The following is a 21,694-nucleotide window of genomic DNA, read 5'->3' as shown; positions in this document are numbered from 1 at the left end:
GACATGGCCGTGCGAGGTTCACACGCCATGTCATCTTCCTCTTCTGTTGGTGCCAAACTCACACTGCCCCCAGCTCCATAAGAGGTACAGGGCCCGGTGCTTTCTCCCTTCGTTTCCTCCAATGCATGCCCAAAGATGTAGATTCTTCACCAAATCGACTCCTGTGTACAGAAAATGCACAAAAAGCAGATCTCCGAACCAAAAGAGTAAATATGCTAAAAGGAAAGCTGGAAGTATAAAAATGCATAGATCAAGCATGCTCAAGCTATGTAAATGTGCGTAAAAACATGCATAAAGGAGTATATAATCTACGCACATCATAGTGAAATGTTGTGAGTGACATTGAGTGAGCTCCACTTATACACGTTTGAGTGTGAGAGGTAGAATAGGTGAATATCTTGTGAGATTGCAACTTGCTTAATTTTTCAATTGGATTGAAACTACCATACCTACTAATTATTGTTTGGATTGTATTCATGATTGTTTGTGATCTTAGATGGTCTTAGTTAAATTCCTTTTACTATCTTCTAGGTATTGCTAGGGAATTTTTTATGGAGATGATTTTTAGGTTTTCTTTACTTTCACGGGATGTTCAAGACTAAGTGTGAGGGATTTGATAACCATGATTTTACTGTATTATTTTGATTCATACATGCATGGTTTGATGTTATGTTCATAGATAAAACCTATATTTGCATCACATTTCATGCATTGTCTTTATTCTTGGACTTAATTACAAATTATCTTATTTTTGTGTAATTTGATGCTAATATTTGATTCTTATTTTGTAGGCATCAAGGGATCTTGGATTTGGATCTATTCGAACCGAATTTGTGCTCGAATCGGAGTTTAAACGAGAAGATCAAGCTGCGGAGCATTATGGACCGTTCATCAAAGATTGGATAGATCTGAACCATCCATTGAAGATGTGGTCCATCCGACCTAAGGGAGAGTAGATCCAGACCCTTGATCAAGATCAATACATTCGGATCGGATTTTAGGCGATCTTTCACCGTTGATTGAGCTCCGAAGCATCACAACCGTCCATTCAGATCTCAGATCTGATTTAAACCAAGAAGTTACAGTAGCTTCCTCATCGATCTACTCCACACGGTGCTTCGCATCACGTGAGCTTCTCCTGAGATTTCGACCCCGTTTTCCATCTCCGATAATCTTCTCAGGCGACATACTCAGTGCAGATCTTCAAGGCAACTAGATTCCGGTTATCTAGAGCCATTGGCAGGCGTTTCCTCCGGCGGAATTCTGCTTTCGACGTTCCTCTGTTCTCCTCAGATTTGGCGGCGTTCTTCCAATCTGTGGTATCCCTTTCCATCAGAACCACTTGGTGGCGTTCCTCCAGCGTTTCTGAGCTTCATCCGACGACAATCTAGAATCCACAACTCCCATCCAGATTCCAAGATCCAAATTTCTAGCATTCCAGATTTTCGGCCATATCTTAGGTTTTGGGTTGTTTCCAGCTTGTCGGAGGTGTTCCGCCGGCGTTGCTGAGCACTCCTAGCTTCATTTACAGCTGAGGGTTCTTCATTGAGAACCGGAGTTAGGCATTCTCGTCTCTGGCCTCTTGTGTGACGGCAAGAGTGTGAAGTTTATTTAGATTGATTGTGAGATTGGAACAATTATCATTTTATTTCATGCTATTACTATTTTTGTATCTAGAACAGGTTTATTTTGATTTTGTTATGTTTTTATCACTACAATCTAGCATTTCTTTTCCTTGTTGAAGTTTAATTTGTGTTCAATTTATGCTTGGTTAATTATTAGGTTGTTAAGTTTAGGCTAGGGTTTAAATTGGTGCTTTAGATCAGATTTATCTTATGTCTTGTTATTTTATTTTATGCTTAAGATTAGATTTAATTGTGTCTTGTTATTTCATTCTTAGTTAAAGTGTGTTGATGGTTACTCATAACGTAAGGTGACAATGCGTTGTTGATTGATTGTTGGCACCTAGGTGGATTTCATTTATGCATTAGATTAGTGTCTTATTCGTTGTGCTTTTCATTTGTTAGATTTAGATTCAAAGTTAAAATCCCCATTTTCATGTTAAAAACCCCAAAAATAGGAATAACATACAATCCTAGATTACATCCTACTGTTAGTTCCTCGAGAGATTCGATCCTGGGCTTGTTATTACAACATCATTGTATAGTTAAGGGGTTCAGTGGATATAATTTGTTAACTTGATTTGCGGGTGTGACAGATTTCCCTCATCACTCCTCCCTTAAGGATCTGGCCCAGTGGTTGTACCTCATTGCCTGTGAACCTGTATAATGGAGTAACCATAGGCTAAAGGTCGCTTGGGTCAATCTGCAACTGGTCAAAACTTGTTTAAAAATAATGTTAACAGAACTACCAGTATCAATAAAAGTACGTGAAATGTTATAATTGACTATAACAGCCTTGATTATCAATGCATCATCATGGCATACTTCCACCCCCACCAAATCTCTGGGTCCAAAACTGATCTCCGACCTTGTCGCCTTCTTAACACTACATCTGACGACATTAATTGTTAATCGCCGAGCGTGCGACTTCCTTGCTCGATTAGAGTCACCATCAGTGGGTCCTCCTGCTATCATGTTAATATTGCCCCGAGCGGTATTACTGCAATTTTCTTCCTGTCAAGCTGATGATGGCTCTGCTGGTACTTTATTGGGTGTCTGTGCCTGCACTACGGGAAGAGGTAATATTCCCTCTTGTGATCCGCTCGGTTGCTATTTGATTTTAAGTGGGTTGCTCTGCGGAGGATATCGCCGACGATTTGGGATTGGAGAATGTCAGTGATATTGAGTGTTACCTGCTTGTTGATTCTTTAAAGTGAAACAATTCTTAGTATCATGAGTATTAGTCAGATGGTATGCACACCATCTTTGAGGAAAGTGTTGAGGAACCCCCACATGTTGTATCGCTTGAGGACGAGACTTGGGATGACGTTGGTGCAGGTCTGCCCGAGGTCCTTTATGAGGCTGGGCTAGTCCCATTGGGCGGGCCACTATTGGAACTGGTGTAAAGGTGTTAATCTCTTTCCTGTGGGCAACTTGAGCCTCTTCTACATTGATAAACTCCGAAGCCCGTTCAATTAATATATCAAAATTGGTAGGAGGATTCCTAACCAAATCCTTGAAAAAATCATTATCATTAAGCACCTGAGAGAAGACACTTACCAGGATCTCTGTGGTGGTTGATGGAACATCAATAGCCACTTGGTTGAATCTCTTAATATAAGCCCTAATAGAATCTTTAGGGCCTTGTTTGATGGAAAAAGACTCCATGGAGTTTTATGATACCTTCGATTGCTGGAAAAATGATGTAAGAATACATTGTGGAAATCCTTGAAGTGACGAATAGAATTCTCCGGCAGTCGCTTGAACCATCTTTGAGTTGCTCCTCCAAAAGTAGTAAGGAGCATCCGACATTTAACTCCATCAGTAAATTGTTGAAGGAGCGCTACATGCTCAAATTTAAGAAAATGATCTTCGGGATCAGTTGTTCCTGAGTATTCTCCGACATTTAAATTCTGATAATGTTTCGGCAGTGGATCATCCAACATCCGTTGAGAGAATGGAGTGATAATCCTTTCAGGAGAATTGTCGCTAGCTACCACCTTCCCCTTTCGTTTTTCCCTTACAGGGGTTTCTCCAGAAGATTCCTGAAGGATTGCTCTTCGTCCTCCTTGTTCAAGAGGTGCCCGAAAATAAGCTTTAGGATGTCAGGTGGGAGAGAGAGGAGTAGAGAACAACTGGGCCATATCTCCTCCCCTGATCTCCCTCTCTCGGTGGTGAGAAGTTACAGACATCACCTGAGGTGGCACTACAGGTAATGTGCCATGAGTATTCACTTGTTGTTGTTGTTATTGTAGTATCTTTTGTACTCTAGTGTTGATGAGCAACTTTAGATCATCTTGCGATATAGTAATGGTATTGGGTTTACTAACTTCCTTAATCTTCGTAGCTTCAGATTCAGGTGAATAGTTCCCACAGACGGTGCCAAATTTGATCCTATCTGAAATCTGTGAAGATGAGCACTGGTTCCGATGAATGACGATGACCTCCGATAAAGATGAACTTCGAAGATCTGAAGAAACTCCTCAATGCTTCTACGCATAGTGAGACGAGCCAACAAAGCGTTAGTGACCTAAGACCAGGGTGGGGATCCTTGGATAGGTCCTCCGACGCTCAAGTCCTCTCACAGATGGAAGAAGAAGAACAGTAACTAAAGTGAAACAAAGTTTAGATGCTATAACTTGCGTACCTTGCCAACGAAGAGGATTCTCCTTTTTATACTACCTCACGTAACCTCCGTAGTCATGAAGTGGTCCCCAGTTCGTTAAGGTTTGTTAGGAGATGAAGTCATCTTCTACACTTCGTGCAATAATTCTTTAAGGAATCTTTTCTGTATTCCAGATGTACCCATTTTATCGTTTATGACTTATATTTATAATGGAGACACGTCATTATAAATGAAGAACTTCTAGAAGATATTTCCCATCTAAATATTCTGTTAAGTATGTCTTGGCCGGTCGTTCAAACCGATCATATATTAGGAATGCCCCTTGTTGAATATGTGTCGGTCGATCGTTCAAGCTGGTCGTATATACTGTTAAGAATACCTTCTGTTAAATATGTCTCGGCAGGTCATTTAAGCCGACCGTATATACTGTTAAGAATTATTTCTATTGAATATGTCTCGGTTAGTCGTTCAAGTCGGCCGTATACACTGTTAAGAATGCTTCCTATTAAATATGTTTCGGCTGGTCGTTCAGGCTGGTCGTATATTAAGAATGTATCATAAGGCTAAGTAACTTTATGCTCGGGCGGGCTTTGCCCAGCCGAGTATATATGAGCACGTGGGTGCTCGCTCAACCTGCGGTCGATCGGTAATATGCTGAGAGTTATATATAAGGCTAAATGCCTTTGTGCTTGGGCAGACTTTGCCCAACCGAGCATAAATGAGTGCGTGAGCGCTCGCTCGGCCTGCGGTCTATCGGTAATATTATATAAGGTCAAATACCTTTATGCTTAGGTGGGCTTTACCCGACCGAGCATAAATGAGCGCGTGAGCGCTTGCTCGGCTTGCGCTTGGCTGGTAATATGCTAAAAATAATATACAAGGCCAAATACCTTTGTGCTCAAGCGGGCTTTGCCCTACCAATCATAATGAGCGTGTGAGCACTCGCACGGCTTGCGGTCGGCCAGTAATATGCTAAAAATAATATGTAAGGCCAAATGCCTTTATGCTTGAGTGTGCTTTGTAGCCCGACTGAGCATATACGAGTGCGTAAGTGCTCGCTCGACCTTTATTCGACCGGCTATATGCTTTTCTTATCTCTTGTCAGAACTGAAGCACGGATGAGCCACACCTCTTATGGAAGGGTTATACCCTATTTGGTTTAGTAATGAACCAAATTAGTTTAGTTTAAACCAAGTTGGTTTGTTTGTGAACCAAACCAAGTGGTTATTGAGCCATGCTTTGGTTAAGAAATTTGGGCCGAGTTTGAACTTTTTAATACAACTTGTCAAGAGAACCTATATATTGATATAGAAGGGAGAAAAATAAATAACCAATTCATTATTCATGAGTTTAGGTTTTTGGAAACCTAGCCTCCCTCTATCTCCTCTCCTCTCCCTGTTGCCGCCCACCAAAAGCCATGGAAAAAGTTTTTCTTCTCAAGCTTTCACTTTTTCTTCCTTCTCTTAGATCACATTGCCTCCACATTTGGCTAGTGACAATCGGAGGTGAACCTTGTTACTCATCAGAGTTGTCTTGAAGAACTCGGTATGGATACGAATAGAGACGAGGTTCATGGACGCCACTAAAGTTGATGCCCTTTTCCCTACGCATCATCCGTAAAGTAGACCTAGAATAATTGTTATTCTTAAAATTTTATTTTATAATTATGTCTGCGTGATTGTATCATGCATGCATGTGATGTGTGTTGTAATAAAATAGTTTTATTAACGTATTTTTGCTTCTGCTGTATGTTTTGCGAAATATGTTAAGCACACACCGCATTGGACATATCCTAACAAGGTAATGATCCCTCCTCAGGCACAACCTCATCCATGTCAGGTCAATACTCATCGCGCTTTTCTCATCCAATTTTGTCGGTAAATTCTAGAGACAGAATAGTTAATTTCGTTGACATACATAGACTGCGGGGTAACAAAATTTACTGACGGAATTTAAATCAGTCGGTAAAATTACCGACCGAATCCATAATTCAGTCAGTAAAATATCGACTAAATTAACGATTCAATTGGTATTTACTGACTAAATCCGTAATTCAATTAGTAAATACTGGCTGAATCCATAAATCAGTCAGTATATTACCGACTGAATTATTGATTCCATCGGTATTTATCGACTAAATCGTTAATTCAGTTGATATTGTATCAAAATTTTACTGTGCAAATTCGATATTTTTCGACAGAATGGTGATTTCTGTTAGAAATTATTGACGGAAGAATGATTCCATCAGTAAAATTTAATAAAAATTAAAAAAAAACCCACTAATATTTACAACATATCCTGTATATAATTTACATATAAATAAAAAGTATCTTAGACGATGACAATACAAACACAATCCATACATAAATCACAATCCATACAACATACTCACAAATATAACATACTCACAACATACAAATAATAAAACTATTCAAAATTCAATACAAAACATAAATATAACTATCTAAATATCCAAAATTCAGTACAAAATACAATCATAACTATCCAAATACAAAATACTCACAGAATCATAACTATCCAAAAGAGAAAGACAAGTATCTAATATCCAAAATAAAATATCCAAAATACTTATCATGATACATTTCCTACACATATATCTAAATATAATCATATAAAAGTTAAATACAAGAGATTATGATTAGAATGAATTGATGCAAATATAATATATAACTAAAAAAATTGTAATATATAACTAATTTTATATGTAAAAATATACCTAGATTATATTTTGGGTATCCAATGATGGTGATGACGGTGAATATATCAATACAGGATCATAAAAAAATATAATACAATTAAAGATAAATATCTAATAATATCCAAATAGAATAAATATGTTTTACTTAATTTATGTGTGATAAATAAAAAAATCAAGTTGTAGTTGTCCATACCTCAGAATAATCTAATCATTAGCAGGGTCTGATAGGTCTCGAGTCTTCTATGACTCAATATCATGCTGTGATTGGGGCTGCTGTAACTAGTACCATCTAGCAATGATTGCTCGCATTTGGGCAAATGTCTGCTCCTGAGTAGCCCACCTCTCCTCCCACCTCTGATCCATCGTAGTCATTTGAGTCTTCAATTTTTTGATTTTCTTTTCTTAATGACTCCACCTTAGAAGAAGAAAAAGAGAAGGAACTAGCACACCCCCTAGGAGTCCTCAATCGATCAAATACCACCTTAGCCTGGGAGCTAAGGCCGTAGAGGGAGGAGTTCTTTGTCCTTCCACCCACAACATCATAATAAATATCATTTATTTGCTAGGTGGATAGATCCTGTGACTCTCCTCTCTCTACTGGTGGCTAAGATGCCTGAACCACCCTACTTGTCATTTCCTCCTACGTGGAAAAAATATATGATTTATATCTTGTACACAATTACTAAAGCTAATTAATCATTATTAACTATTAAATATAATAAAGTTAATAATTCAAACCCCAATGTTCTTGGATCAACTATCAACATATGTGCCATCCTTTCTCTAGTGAGTCTTGAGAAAGATCTCCTGACAAGTGGGTTGTCTTTCTAAAGAACGTTCTTGTATACACAAATAAGTTGGGCCAAAATTATACATGTTTGTTAATAAATAAAAATTCGGTTTATCTAACTTTAAATTAGACTCACTAGATCCATATTGTGCTCAACAATGGATCGAGATTCTGATGTATGCTGAGTGGACTGGTACTTGGGCCACTTGGCTCTGTATTCCTATTTTCTCGAGCTTTTAGAGCCTTTGGCTTCCATCTCTCTGCAGACCAAGTGGCCGTTCATGCACCCCAGATCTTGTCGGATACATAAGTTGGCCTTGTGCCATTCCTTCTTATATAATATAAGAGGTCTTTATACAATTTGGCACAATAAATATTCCAAGTCGCTGTAAATTATGGCTCGTGTCCATCCTCCCACGTATATTTTTTCCTGCAATTAAAAATTAAAAATTTAGTATATTAAAGGATAAATATATTGTAAATATTCAATTTACTTACCACAAATTCATTATAATAAAAATCCTTTGTCTCCTGGTTTACATGTCTCCATGTAGTACTAGAAATGCTGACACTTTCTTTAAATTTTTTGCTAATATATGTTGCTACTCGATGATCATCTGGAGTAAACTTAGCATATAAAAAATTAAGACATAAGATATATGTTACAAATAAAGAACTTGAATTAATAATAATAAAAAAATACTTACGACTCTCCAACCACCTTAAGCACTGTAGATCCACGGATTGGTGCTTTATGATCTGCCATGATATATAATATCTAAAAAATAATATTACAGCATATCATTATAAAGTTTACTAACATGTTAATTAAATAGCAAAACATGATTGAAGCATAACTTACTTGATGAACACTAGTGCTAAAATTTAATTAATGCTAGACTCTGAGAGCATTTTTACTCAACATTAGCAGTTTGTAAGTCGTCGTCGCTAGACTCTATTAGTTCAACAAGATCCTCACTGTTGGATATCTCTCTATTATCTATCTCCTCGTAAGTGACATTAACATCTACAAGTAATTATGATGTAGATTGGAGTTGTGAATCAACTGAATGTCTTTTTACTTTATTATTCTGAAATATGTCATGGTTTTTAGAAGTAATGGTGTTTGACATTTCTATGGTCGAATGAGACTTCATGCGACATACAGACAACCATTCACTAGATCTTCTTCTCTTTATAGGGTATTCAAGATAAAAAACTTGACCCGCTTGTAACCTAAAACTGAAAGGTTCAAACTTATTGAACCTTCTATTTGCATTAACCTCAACTAAATTATAATTTAGATGTATTCTAATATCTGTTCTTGGGGTCGGGTCATATCATGAACATTTGAACAACGTACACCTTTTTATAGGTAATGCAGGATATTCAACCTCTATGATTTCCTCAAGTCTACTATAGTAATCAAACTTAGTGTTATTATTTTTGATAGATCCTTTAAAGCAAACACCAGAATTATAAGTTAATTTTCATGAATCTCATTGTGTCATGTGGATTTGAGACCATTAACATAGTAACCAGAGTAGACTATTATTTGATGGAGGGGTCATGCTGCAAGATTTAATATTCTATCATCTTGCACATTTGATATTCTGTGGTCTTTCACCTATCAAAATAGTTATGATATAAATTAGGACTGAACTTAATTTAATTAAGAATTATAAAAATTTCTCTAACTTACGTATATTTGAAACCATAATGAAAATTTGGGCTCTAATTTTTTAGCTACCTCACGTGCATCCATTGATGGATTTTGTAGATATAATTGTTATTCGTACACGCTGTGAAAGAAGGTAATTTTAAGACAATTAGGATATCAAGAAAACAAATACAACGAGATAAATATTTGATTAGAGAAGTCAACTTACTTTATGTATGGTTTAACCTCATTATAGTTTAAGAGTATGTATGTTCTTGCAACATAGTATTCTTGTTGAGTTAACCATTTAGAAATAGATGCACTTATTGGTTTATCAGAAAATTTAAAAATAGAAAGCATCAATGGGTCTATATTCTGAGCATCATCAAAATTTCTAGGATACTTGTGATGTCTGGTTTTAACATTATCAGCAAAATAATAGAAGCAGAAGGAAGATGCTTCTTCAACCAGATAATCATTACATATTGACCCCTCAACTCTTGCTTTGTTACGAACATTATTCTTCAAATGGATACATCTATCTGTACTACACATGACCAGCTATTCGTGACTCATATGGTAAATGTACTGGTAGATGTTCCATTGAATAAAAAAACAAGGTGGATGCGCTCTAGTTTACAAAGTATGAGAGAAATGTTTATTTCTAGCCAAAGCATATCAACAATTATAATACACCTCGCTGTTAAATCTCTAAAAAATAGACTCAACTCCGTAAGTGTTTGTCAAATATTATTGAGAAGTAAATCATGAAAAACTATTAAAATAAGTCTTTGCATAAACATGTGACAATCATGACTTTTCATTTCAAACATCTTTAACTTGTTCATATCCACACATCGAGCCATATTTGAAGCATATCCATCTGGGAATTTGATTTCATTAAACCAACTACATAAAGTTTGTTTACCATCTTTATCTAATGTATAACAAACTTTTAGAAATTTATTAGTTGTTTCATTCTAATACAACTCTGGTCTGATGACTAGTTCTTTTAATTCCTCATGTGATTTTGTAGTGTCCTTAGTTCTTTCCTGTATCATTTTTCTCGTGATACATCTATATATTGTAGTAGGAGCAGATACTCTCCAAAAATGTTCCTTTTTCCAACCACACTTGCATATCCTTTTATCAAGGATACTAGGAGAAATCCATAACTATCTATTTGATGATTTCTTCACAAACATGGTGTTGAGGATCGACTACAATATTCTTTAGAAAATTTTTCTTATTTCTAAAAGGTGGTAAAATCAAACTTTCCTATTGTAAGGTAAGTAATGGTAATGAAAATGCACGGACTTTGTCATAATTTACACTCCATTTCGTGCTCCATCTCGATGACATTAAGTATCCTGGAAAATCACTGATCATCCATAATAAGGAAGCATGCAATGCAAACTTAATTTTCCTTGCAACATCATAAGTTACCAACCCTACATTCCATATTTCATTTAGCTCTGGAAGCAACATTTCATTCCTTCATGGTGATTAGGTTTGACTGTTAACAATAAGATAAGAATAAAATGTTGTCTGTTGAGTATCATAATCTCTTGAGTATCACACGTGGTTCCACATAGGAAAGTAATCAAGATGTTTCCATGTGGGGAATCAAGGATGACATTATACCTCCTCCATGCTCATGATGTCACATATCTGACAAGTCTAAGTGCAAATCGCACATTTTCACATCGATAAATACAAAGAGGGATGTAACAATTCATTCGATCACTATCTTCATCTTCTATCTACATTAATCTTCTCAAACAGCAACTACCTAACCCTAACTAATCAATTTATTATGTCAATCATTAACGGAAGCAAACTCCAATGAGATGTCGTTTTCGAAATATTTAAATTAATAACCTTGTAGTAGTTGTTAGTTGAGAATGACTAGAAGGAATGTCTTCTCACACTTCTCTTTCACTAGCCTTTAACATTTCATATAGTTGTTGATATTCAGGTGTTGTTATTTCATGTATATTAGAATAATCAACTACATTCATCGCATTTTGAACCATTGATTGCATTGTAATATCAATATTTGTTGATGCTTTAGGAGCGATAGCAGTTGTCCTAGATGACGAACCACTAGAAGACCCAATTGGTTCATATAAATAAGGCTCTCCATGTCAGTACCAATTATAGTAATTTGTCACAAAATTATTTTAATATCTCATATGTAACCCTATTTTAATATTTTTTATGATTGCACAGAAATCATAACTCGACACCATTTATATATTATGGATGACTTTTAGCAAAATTTACAAACTATTTAAATTCAGTAATAAAATCATCTTTGATAAACTCATTTCTAATCGATTGTACATCCAAGCTTTGTTCATATACATTGTTACCAAATAAGAATATAATTTGAAACATTATTAAATTTGTATCATTTGAAATAACCTTAAATAAAGCATCTTGAGCTCAAATTCATCTCATGATCTTCATATCATATTACCGAAACCTCCTCTACACTAAAGCAAATGAATGATAAACTTAGAATATAATGGTATTACTAAGGGTATCATTACAAACTTAGAATTTCATGTTATTGCTTAGGGTATCATTATAAACTTATAATTTCTAATAAACCCATGTTATTGCTTAGGGTATCATTAAATGAAAGAGTAATACATATAATGAAACTAACTCTAATAAATAAAAGATAATGCAAGTAAAACAAATCTAATCTATAGAATAATGGACATGCAAACCACCAAATCCACTTGAACATCACATCTAAGTTTTGTTTGTCTCAAATATTTGAGATCCTCTACATGAGTTTAAAGAGCTTCAAACAAATAGATATTAGCCACAAATATTTATGAAATTATTAAGGATCTCTATGATTGAGCAAGTGCCTACGATGGTCGGGTGAGCAGGCCCCTACGACGGTCGGTCACGACCATGAGTTGGCTCCTGCGGTGGTCGGTCGAGACTGTGAGCAGACCCCTACTATGGCTGTGAGCAAGCCCCTCCGGTCGACTGGCTGCTGGCCGCCAGCAGGGCACTACAGCGGTTGGCCAATCATGAGCAGGCCACTGTGGCTGCCGGTCAGCCGTGAGTAGGCCACTACGGAGCTAGCCGACCGTGAGCAGGCCACTGCGGCGGCCAACCGACCGCGAGAAGGCCACAGCGATGGTCGATGGCCGTGAGCATGCTACTACGGTAGCCAGCCGGCCGTGAGCAGGCCACTGCGACGGTTGGCCGGTCGCTGCCGCGAGCAGGCCACTGTAGCGACCGACTGGCCACGAGTAGGCAGGCTGACCAACCGCGAGTAGGCCTAAGGGCTCGCGTGCACATGAGAAATTGACAGGAAGAGAGGAGGGAGGAAGAGAAGAGCGTACTTAGAGTCGTCGAGAACAGGAGAGGAGAGCCGATGGCCAAGAACAGGAGAGCGTTTGCCGATAGCAGAGAAGCATTCGCTAGGAACAGGAGAGTGTTTGTCGATCGTAGGGAAGGAGGTCGTGTGCGTGAGAGAAAGGTTGTGCCCTAATTTCTATTTGGAATTATTGATGGAATTTACATTCTGTTGACAAACTCTGAATACACACCCAACTGAGTCGGTAAACCTCCGACTGAGTGTCAATTTCAGTCGGAGATTACCGACTGAAATCAATTTTAGTAGATAATCACTGATTGAAATTGATTTCAGTCGGTAATCATTGACTGAAATTGATTTCAGTCGGTAATCTCTAACTGAAATTGATTTTAATAGGTAATTACTGATAGAATTAAATTTAGTTGGTACCTATCGACTGCATTAAATTCAGTCGGTAATTACCGATTGAAATCAATTTCAGCCGGAGATTTCGTCATTATTCGCATGTTTTTTTTGTAGTGGAACCCCCTTATTTGACCACACAACAGTTCAATCAATTGGACTCCTACCTTTTTTTACTAGACTTAAAAGGGAGACTGGTGATATGAGAGATAATTGGAGCGTACCACATAGTTTAGGGGAAGCCAATAGTCCTACTGAGGTGGAGGTCAAAGTCAACAAAATTCTAATCTCTAACTCCACTTAGTCCTTGACTCTATGTAGCTCTCGAGCCTCTGACTCTATGCATCCCTGACTCCATGCATTTCTCGACTCCATGCAGCCCTCAATTCCGAGCAGTCTTTGACTTTGTACAGCCTCTGACTCCACGCAGTCCCCAACTCCGTACAATCTTCAACTCCATGCAATCCCGAACTCCACGCTTCATCCGACTCCATATCTCCACTTTATGATCTAAAGACGGTGAACAACATCTCTAGTGACACTGAACATTTCCAATTTATGATTATAAGACACTTTCAACAACTCCTACTTCAAGGTTTGCACTCGTTGAGTGCTTTTGTTGGACAATCACTACAATCATGAATAATAGATACAGAAATTAAGTACAAACTGCAGGAAATAAAAGTATACCGACAATACAAAGATGGAAGACTCGAGTGTAGCTTGTCAGATCAGCTTTTCTGTATCCCCAAGACCTTTTTAGAGCAGCGCGTGATTATGAAGTCATAGGAATTAGTGTTTTGAAGCTGCTTATATAGGTTGTTCAGGGCGTCTAGAGCTCCTCTCCAGGCGCTTGGAGTGTCCTGACATGGCCGCACCTTGTCGAAAGTTTATCTTGCAAACTTTATCCACCTCCGAGTGCCCGGACCCATCTAGGCACTTGAACCATGACGTGTGCATGCCAAACAGCGACCGCCACCTCAGCTAGTCGCCTCCTGCCATACCCACCTTGTCCGGGCGCCTAGAGTAACTCTGGGCGCCCAGACCTCCAAGCGCCTAGACAGTCTTCTTCCAGTTTTTTTTCCAACATCAAAGTGTTAGTAAAAATACTCTGCAACATAGAGTTAGGACAATTTAAAATAAACAGAATGATTATTAATTATATTCTGTTTTCTCAAGACTAGAATCTAGTAATGGTCTCAGCTTAGACTTCCAAAATGACTCTAAGCTGAACCGGCGCCTATAGCCCCTAACTGGGACTCACCCTCACTGAACTCTCTCCTCTAGTACTTATCTCACTTACCATTGCAGACCTACTTGACTCTTCAACTCACCAGGTCTTCCTGTCAGATGTCCTATCTGGACTTCAGCTAGTTGTCAGATCCTGTAGACCCAATTGGACTTCTTGTTAAATATCATGTCACTCCTTGATCTATTTAGATTTCATGTCAGTTATCAGGTCCTCTAAACTTAACTGGACTTCAGTCTGGTGTTAGGTCTCTATTTTTCAGTTCTGCATACTCGGTAAAAAGGTTAGACAAACAGTACATCTAACTTTAACTTATTTGTCATATTTCAAAACCTGATTATTAGTACAACCTGCACCAACATCCGACTCCACGTACTCCTCAACTCTAGGTTTTCCAGATCCAGACCGGTGACGGATACACCTGACTTCTGACAGTCAAGACATTGAGTAGTTGCTCATGAAAGCTATGGACAACGCAGCTATTTTTCGCTGAAGAACATGAGAAACATAACCGTTTAACCTAGAATAGGTGGGCAATGTAGCTATTTATTTCAGAAAACATGGGTAATGTAAGCACAGATCTCGAAATATGAGAAGAATGCGAGAGCATAACCACAACTTTATAAAAGGTCACTGGTCCTCACGGGCATAGGGGGTAACTCTCTAAACCTAAGCAACTTTTACTACTCTTCTTCTCCATTTTCCTCTACTAAAGAATGACTTGAATATTGAAGTAGCAGAGCCGAGACACCTCCCGTCTATCATTCTAACTCTCTCTTTCCTTTGTTTCTCCTTTCTAGATTCCGCTAGATTTTTCCACAAATCCTTGTTGCCCCTAGGTGATTGACGACTTAGTCAACATCAACACAAACTCACCGATAGTTCACTCGTCGGCGATCTAAGAAGAGATCATTATAGAAACCTTGATCATGCATTGGAAACAATTCGAATTTAATCTAATGAGGACCGGAAAAGTTGTCCCATTTGTTACAAAACATTCATCAGCAAGTGCCAATTAGTCAGAAAAAAGGTGGGGATGCAAAGCAGTGATCCTCGATGGCTTCTTTATACCCTTGAGAATGAATTTGTGTATACAAGTAATATGCTTGACATCAAGTTGGTAGAATCGACTTCTTATCGACAAATTCCTGCTCATTGAGTTGGTATTCTCCAATACGCTTGAACTGGGTGTATATATAGTCCTTGTGTTATCGTCTGCTAATCCTGATCCACTTCATGAAAAGGCAGTGGAACTGTCTTAACAGCCCTAAATTTTCCAGCATTGTTCAGGTGCTCATTCTCCAACCTGAAACATCGATCAGTAGAGATTAACATTTAAGTAAGAAAACAACAATAGAAAAGAAAAGTTTTTTTCTTCTAAAAAATTTACCTATAAAAATTCCAATGCCCTCGCCGAATCACCTCGAGGGCTGCTAAGAAGAATGAAGTCACTCTGTAATCCAAACTCGCAAAGTTGTAGTGCAGAACTGTTTGCAACCAAGCGACCCGTAGAACAAAGTTCAAAGCCTGCAAATTTATTGTGGAACATCTTCGTCGTTGATCTCGTGAGTAAAATTATGGTGTGGTAATTTGTGTTTGAGATAAACAAACTGATATCATACTTAAGACTTCATTAGATGTGATTAGTGTATATGATCTCATGACATACCATCGATAAGTAGTAAACAAACTTGCACCGGAGGATCAATTCATTCCGAAGCCATCGGTTCTTGGAGTTGAGTTGGAGCAATCCCCAATCCTTAACAAAATCCCAGTACAGTTGGTACACAGTGGCAGCACTTGAGATTACTACAAGAAGTGCAAGCCAGCCTGCACTCTTCTCCTTTTCATAAGCTACTTTGGCACCAGCAGCCAGCATGGCTGAAACATACTTTCCCAGGTTGATCAAGTGGCTTGTTTCTCCTTCATCAAACCATCTTCTAGCACACTGCACGCCCAGACCATATCAGAATCCAGATGGATAGAAAGGAGGAGAGTGTGCGAAACTAATTAAACCTGCATGGCTCGCCAGTAGTAAGGAAGAAAGGAGACAGCATACGCCAAGTCCTTGCAATGCTTGGATCTCATGCAAAGCCCGTAGTCTTGTGTTCTATAACTCCCAGTTATGTAGTAGCATGCCACATACTCCATGTTTCTGAGCATTGGGACCTAATTTTCAGCAAACGATATGGTTAATGGATAGCAATTTGATAATGCCATTTTTGAATGATTGATTAATATACTATTATACCTGGCTGCAAAGTTGATCAGCCATGAAGAAGTCCACCATGACCACCTGAAATTTGCAAGTGGAAACTGGGTTAGACAGAGAAATGAATACTTGGAAGGGAACTATTGTTCACTAATTAAGTAGAGATGTATACCTTGTACAAAGGGGACAAGATAATGTTCCTAATGACTCTTAGGAAGCAGTAGCGACTAGATTTGTAGATAATGTTGACTGGGCAAAACAACACTATTAGGAACATCTGTGTGACACAAGAAGCATCTTATCATTCTCAAGCTCTTGAGTGCATTATGGCAAGAATATTATTAACCTTATCCACCACATCAAAATATTCTATCAACTAATAACAGTAGATTAAGTTATTTGATGCTGAAAATATTCCAAAGAGAAGTATCAAACTGTATAATGAGCAATCATAGAATTATCTACCAAAAGCAGGAAGCCTGGGATTGCTTGGACTTGAGTGGAAGAGTATCCTCTTGCAACAAGGCTCAAGTGTGCAAACATGACCCCTACGATTACAGTCATAGAAGTGGCACATATCAGGAACACATCCCTGTACTTGAGCTCTTTGGTCGGAGCAAACTCAAATATGAAGGTGTGGTTGATGCGTGTCTTCCTCCACATGAAGATGTTGCAGCCATAGAGGAAAACGTGCAGGAACAAGAGGCTAAACATGCTGCAATTGTCCAAACGGATTTGTTCTTGAATGAACTGATCGCCTAACTAAAGTTCTAAGCTTGGAATTAGAAAACTACTTGCCTTAACACAGGGTACACAGTCTCCATGTAGATAGTGTCCGATTGCCCAGTGTACATGCCTGCTATGTGTGCCATTATGCAATATCCAACGAACAATGCAATGAAACATCCAGTAAAGAGACCTGATTGAACAAATAGAACAATATTTACGGGTCTTGATGACCTCAAGTTGTAACAAATGCTTTGTGATTTTCGATTAGTTACCAATGAAGAAGGTGACAGAATGAGATTCTGTGCGCTGATGAGGCTTGAGGTACTTCATCGCCTTGCGCTTGTCGTCGTCAGCAAAATGTTTGGCGAAAAGTTCTTCAACTTCGTCCATCAACTTCATTGCCTAGCGTTGTCGTGGAGTTGCTTGTTAGAACTAAAATTGTTTTTGAAAGGTAAATCATAGTATTTATATATATATATAAACGTGGAAATACCATGTCTGAGCTATTGAAGTAGGAACTCTCGACCACTTTGAGGTATATGTTGAGGACTTCCTTCCCTGTCACCTGCAAGAGAGATCAAATAACAGAGTTAACAGAAATGTATATTTTTCAACAGTTTGCCACGGGAGACACTCTAATCAACAATGAATACCTTGTCAAATTTTTTCAGGATCTTCACGAAAGCTAACATGTTCAGAGTTCTGAAATTACAAAAGAAACATCATCCAAGTTCTAAGCAAAGTCTAATATAGATAAACTATACTGACTTTCTTGTTACTCACCGGTATGATTTGAGGTAGTTCAGTCCTTTGTAGAGCTCAATGAAAGCTCTCTTGATCATCTTCTCTGCATGGTGAAGCTTGGTCTTGTTGATGTTGAGCTTGTGAGGGCCACACTTCCTTGCTTGGTTACCACCAAAGTCCTCCATAAACAAATAAGCCAAGGCAGAAAAGGTCCTTGAAGGGGTGGTCAAGGGTATCTTGATCTTTAGGTTTTTGCCCTGGCAGCTGAATACCCTGGCCGAGAGACTCCTCAGCTTGACTTCCTCCAGTTGAACCTTCTCCGAGTCACCAGAGTCAGAGTACCCGAACGGGCTCCTCTCTAATTCACTTGATAGGATCTCCTGTGGCTGGTCTTGTTCCTCTTCAACTTTGGTGCTCCTTGTCGAGTCTTCTTCTGTCACCAAAAATCAAGAAATTACTTGTGAGCGACACAATATACCTTCTCTCGAGAAATTTGTCCATATGCAATGTGGTATTCCTACCGCATGAAATTGAGCAAGAAATGGAAGAATCATCCTTCGCGTCATTAGTCGAGGAGATTCTCCCTCTCTGGTTCTTGAGAGCGGCCTGGAGCTCAAGGAGGATCTCCATCTGTTTCTTTAGGGACTCTCCCCTCTCCAGGAACTCTTTTTCCTTGGCGCTGTAGAACTTGTTCACCTTGTTCAGCTGAAGGTCGAGCCGCGCGAAGAAGTCTTTTGCTGCATCAGTGTCTGCGAATTCCTCGAGCAATTCGGTTTCATACATGACTCCCCTGCTTTCTGAGATCGTGAGCTTCTTATGGACCTGAATCATTACAAGACGATACTGATAGCAGCAGAAACGCAACTAGGAAGTGAGGAACTACGAGGGGGACAAAAAGGTTAAAGAAAGGGAGAAACAGAGGAGGTACAGAGACAAAGACAATGCCATGCCTGAATGGCTTCATGGTCCTTGTGCCGATCGGGGCCAAAAAGAGGGAGCTTCCTCAACTGGGAAACCAGCCTCCGGGCAAAAGCAGGCTGCGGTTTCATGTTACTAGGTCCATTGTTAGCATTAAAGACATGCATTCTCTTGAGGTCCTTCTTGAGCTGCCAGTAATCGACAAAGGCCTCCTTCCATTCCGGCACAAGCTGGCCCTGAAACTGCTTGGAGAATTTCACCATCTCCCCGTCGTCAGCCCACTACGCTTCTAAATTCCAAGCGGTGCGAGGGTGGGTGTTTGCAGAGAGGGCAGTGGAAGGTATATATATATCTGAAGGGAGGGCATCAACTGATGGTGTTGGGGAACAGCACATTCTCAGATATCCCATGCATAAGGCTCGTGTTAATATACCGAGCACCTTGCTCCACTTGGAGTCATGGCGGGGGCAAGGATTCTCCAGAGAGGAAGGTAGAAGAAAGGAGGAGGAGCTGGAGGATCGGAGGCTTGCGATGGTGGTCGAATAAGATTTGCTGAGTGGAGGACGAACGAGGCCTGCGGGACCGGAGGTTGGCGTGGTGCTGGGGAGTCACCATACCACTGGCTGCTATAATCTAGGAACGGACTGTGAGAAACGTTTAGAATAAACTTAATCATCTTTTTACTGTAATTGAATTAGTCCCACAAATTAACAATTGATATTTACATGTAGTAGTGTTGTTGATATTTACATGTAGTGTTGCTGCAATAGATTATAAGGTTGATTCTCAATTTGTACAAAATATATCGCGGATTATTTGACTGTTCATGTAAAAGCTCACTCTGTTGGATGAAATCTCCTGTAATTTAGCTTCCTTCAAATCGTATAAGACTATCTAACAGAGTCACGGAGCGAGGATTATTATCTTTTTACTACACTACATGTTTGAACTAGGCCATGGAGATGTGTAAGCAGAGACCTAAGAGTATACAGGCTGATACAAACAAAAAGTTGTTAGTTTTTTTAAAAGTATGTTACAAAGCTCTCCTTGCTTTCAATCTCACGATGACCTAGCCACTATCTACTTTTGCAAAGAAGACACAAAACCAATTAATGTTTTCTTAAGCTTCCTTTAAGATTTGATTTACAGATGGACCTTCACTCAGGGGAAGAAGGTAACAATAATTGGAGTTTTAGAGGACTCTCCCACTCTAAAAAAGGATGCCTTTGCTTTATCCATTCTTAATATTATCTTAATCATCCTCTCTAATTAATAAATCTTCCAATATATCTTAGAGCACAAGCTCAATCACATTCCAATATTAAGTAATTAATTCCTTTATTTGAGATCACTCACCTTTTTCTCCAACAGAAGGCATACAACTTTTGTTATAATAACATAGTGAATGCTCTTATCCTTAATTGCCTACTTGGAACAACTAAACAACGTCTTTAATTTCTTAATTATAACTTTTATATTCATGAAATAAAGGTCTTTGTTTATTCTCGAATTATTTTTAGTTTTTACTTGTATTTTGGGGCAAATTAATCTGTGAAACAATGTTCTTTAATGTTCCTAAAAGCTAGACAAATATATCACGGCCAAATTATTATTATTGTTTTTGTTATTTTACGTGAACCATGGCAAAATTACTAAGAATGCACATAAAAAACTTACATGCAACAACTATTAGTGTCACTTTAGTCATTAGGTAATCTAAAATTGTGTTAATTAAACCTAGCTTTAATTTTTTTTTTATATAAGAACTCTAAAGGTGGTAGTTAAAGATCCACATCCAATTTAGTGTTCAACTGCATCAAGAATTCATGGAATAGGTACTTAATTGATTAGCTAGTTTGACAAGAAATTGATAGTTAAGAAAATTAAGAGATGATTCCTCTCCTCTTTTTTGCCAAATGACATACATAATTAATTAGTGACAGGCACCTAATTAATACAATTTGGCTAATGAAATATGAAGGGCAAAAGTTGACATCATGTTTGCTGACTTGTGCTTTTATAAGTTCTAGTTAGTCAACATGGAGATATATTACATCAATTCTTTTACATTTTTCTCTTTTTTTTTTTAAAAAAAATGTATAGCTTGCATGCACATTGTCAAAAGAAAAATAAGTGCATCAAAGTGTTTGTCTGTCCTTGTAACTTGCCGTCTACTAAGACATTCATATAGTTTCCTATTTCCTTTTGCTATCACTTACTTTTTTCCCTTATCTTAAAAAAAAAGTAAAAGATCAGGTAAATATCTCTTCCCCCCCTTTTTTTTGGTGGTAAAGATAATTCAATCACTACATCATGACTTGACATGGTAAAAGGAATTGTTCATGTAGCTAGATATAAACAATTTCACATTACATTAATTATTTCTTCAAAAACTTTCTTTCCACATGCTTATTCATGAAGAGATCCGGAGGAATTTAGATCGACAACTGTAGGAAATATATCATGATTCGACCAAAAGTGTAAAAGTTAAATTATATTATGGCATTTATTTATTACTTTTGTGTCTGAAATTAATCTTGAATATATTCCGCATGTCGCTTGGAAGAAATAATTAAATGACAGCCTTTGACGTGGAGTTCCATTCACCTCTTGATCTCTTTTCCATGAATATATAATATGTAATCAAGAGTTAGTTAATTAATTAATTAGTTATTTG

General features: G+C 38.1%; 1 protein-coding gene across 1 annotated transcript; it reads right to left on the bottom strand.

Moving 5' to 3' along the window:
* Positions 1–15,358: 15,358 nt before the first annotated feature.
* On the bottom strand, positions 15,359–19,572 carry LOC122032604 (phosphate transporter PHO1 homolog 1-like). The gene is made up of 14 exons (XM_042591915.1): positions 19,050–19,572; positions 18,621–18,921; positions 18,139–18,532; positions 18,009–18,057; positions 17,849–17,920; positions 17,628–17,757; positions 17,425–17,545; positions 17,092–17,341; positions 16,799–16,903; positions 16,666–16,710; positions 16,431–16,583; positions 16,084–16,362; positions 15,805–15,941; positions 15,359–15,720 (listed from the first exon to the last, which is right to left on the bottom strand). Exons 1-14 carry the CDS (start codon positions 19,278–19,280, stop codon positions 15,633–15,635), a joined length of 2,355 nt encoding a protein of 784 aa, XP_042447849.1. The 5' UTR covers positions 19,281–19,572; the 3' UTR covers positions 15,359–15,632.
* Positions 19,573–21,694: the final 2,122 nt, after the last annotated feature.

Source organism: Zingiber officinale, chromosome 11A, assembly GCF_018446385.1.
Source record: "Zingiber officinale cultivar Zhangliang chromosome 11A, Zo_v1.1, whole genome shotgun sequence".
NCBI lineage: Eukaryota > Viridiplantae > Streptophyta > Magnoliopsida > Zingiberales > Zingiberaceae > Zingiber > Zingiber officinale.
Note: the sequence above shows the minus strand (reverse complement) of the source record. Positions and strands in the feature narration are given on the sequence as shown.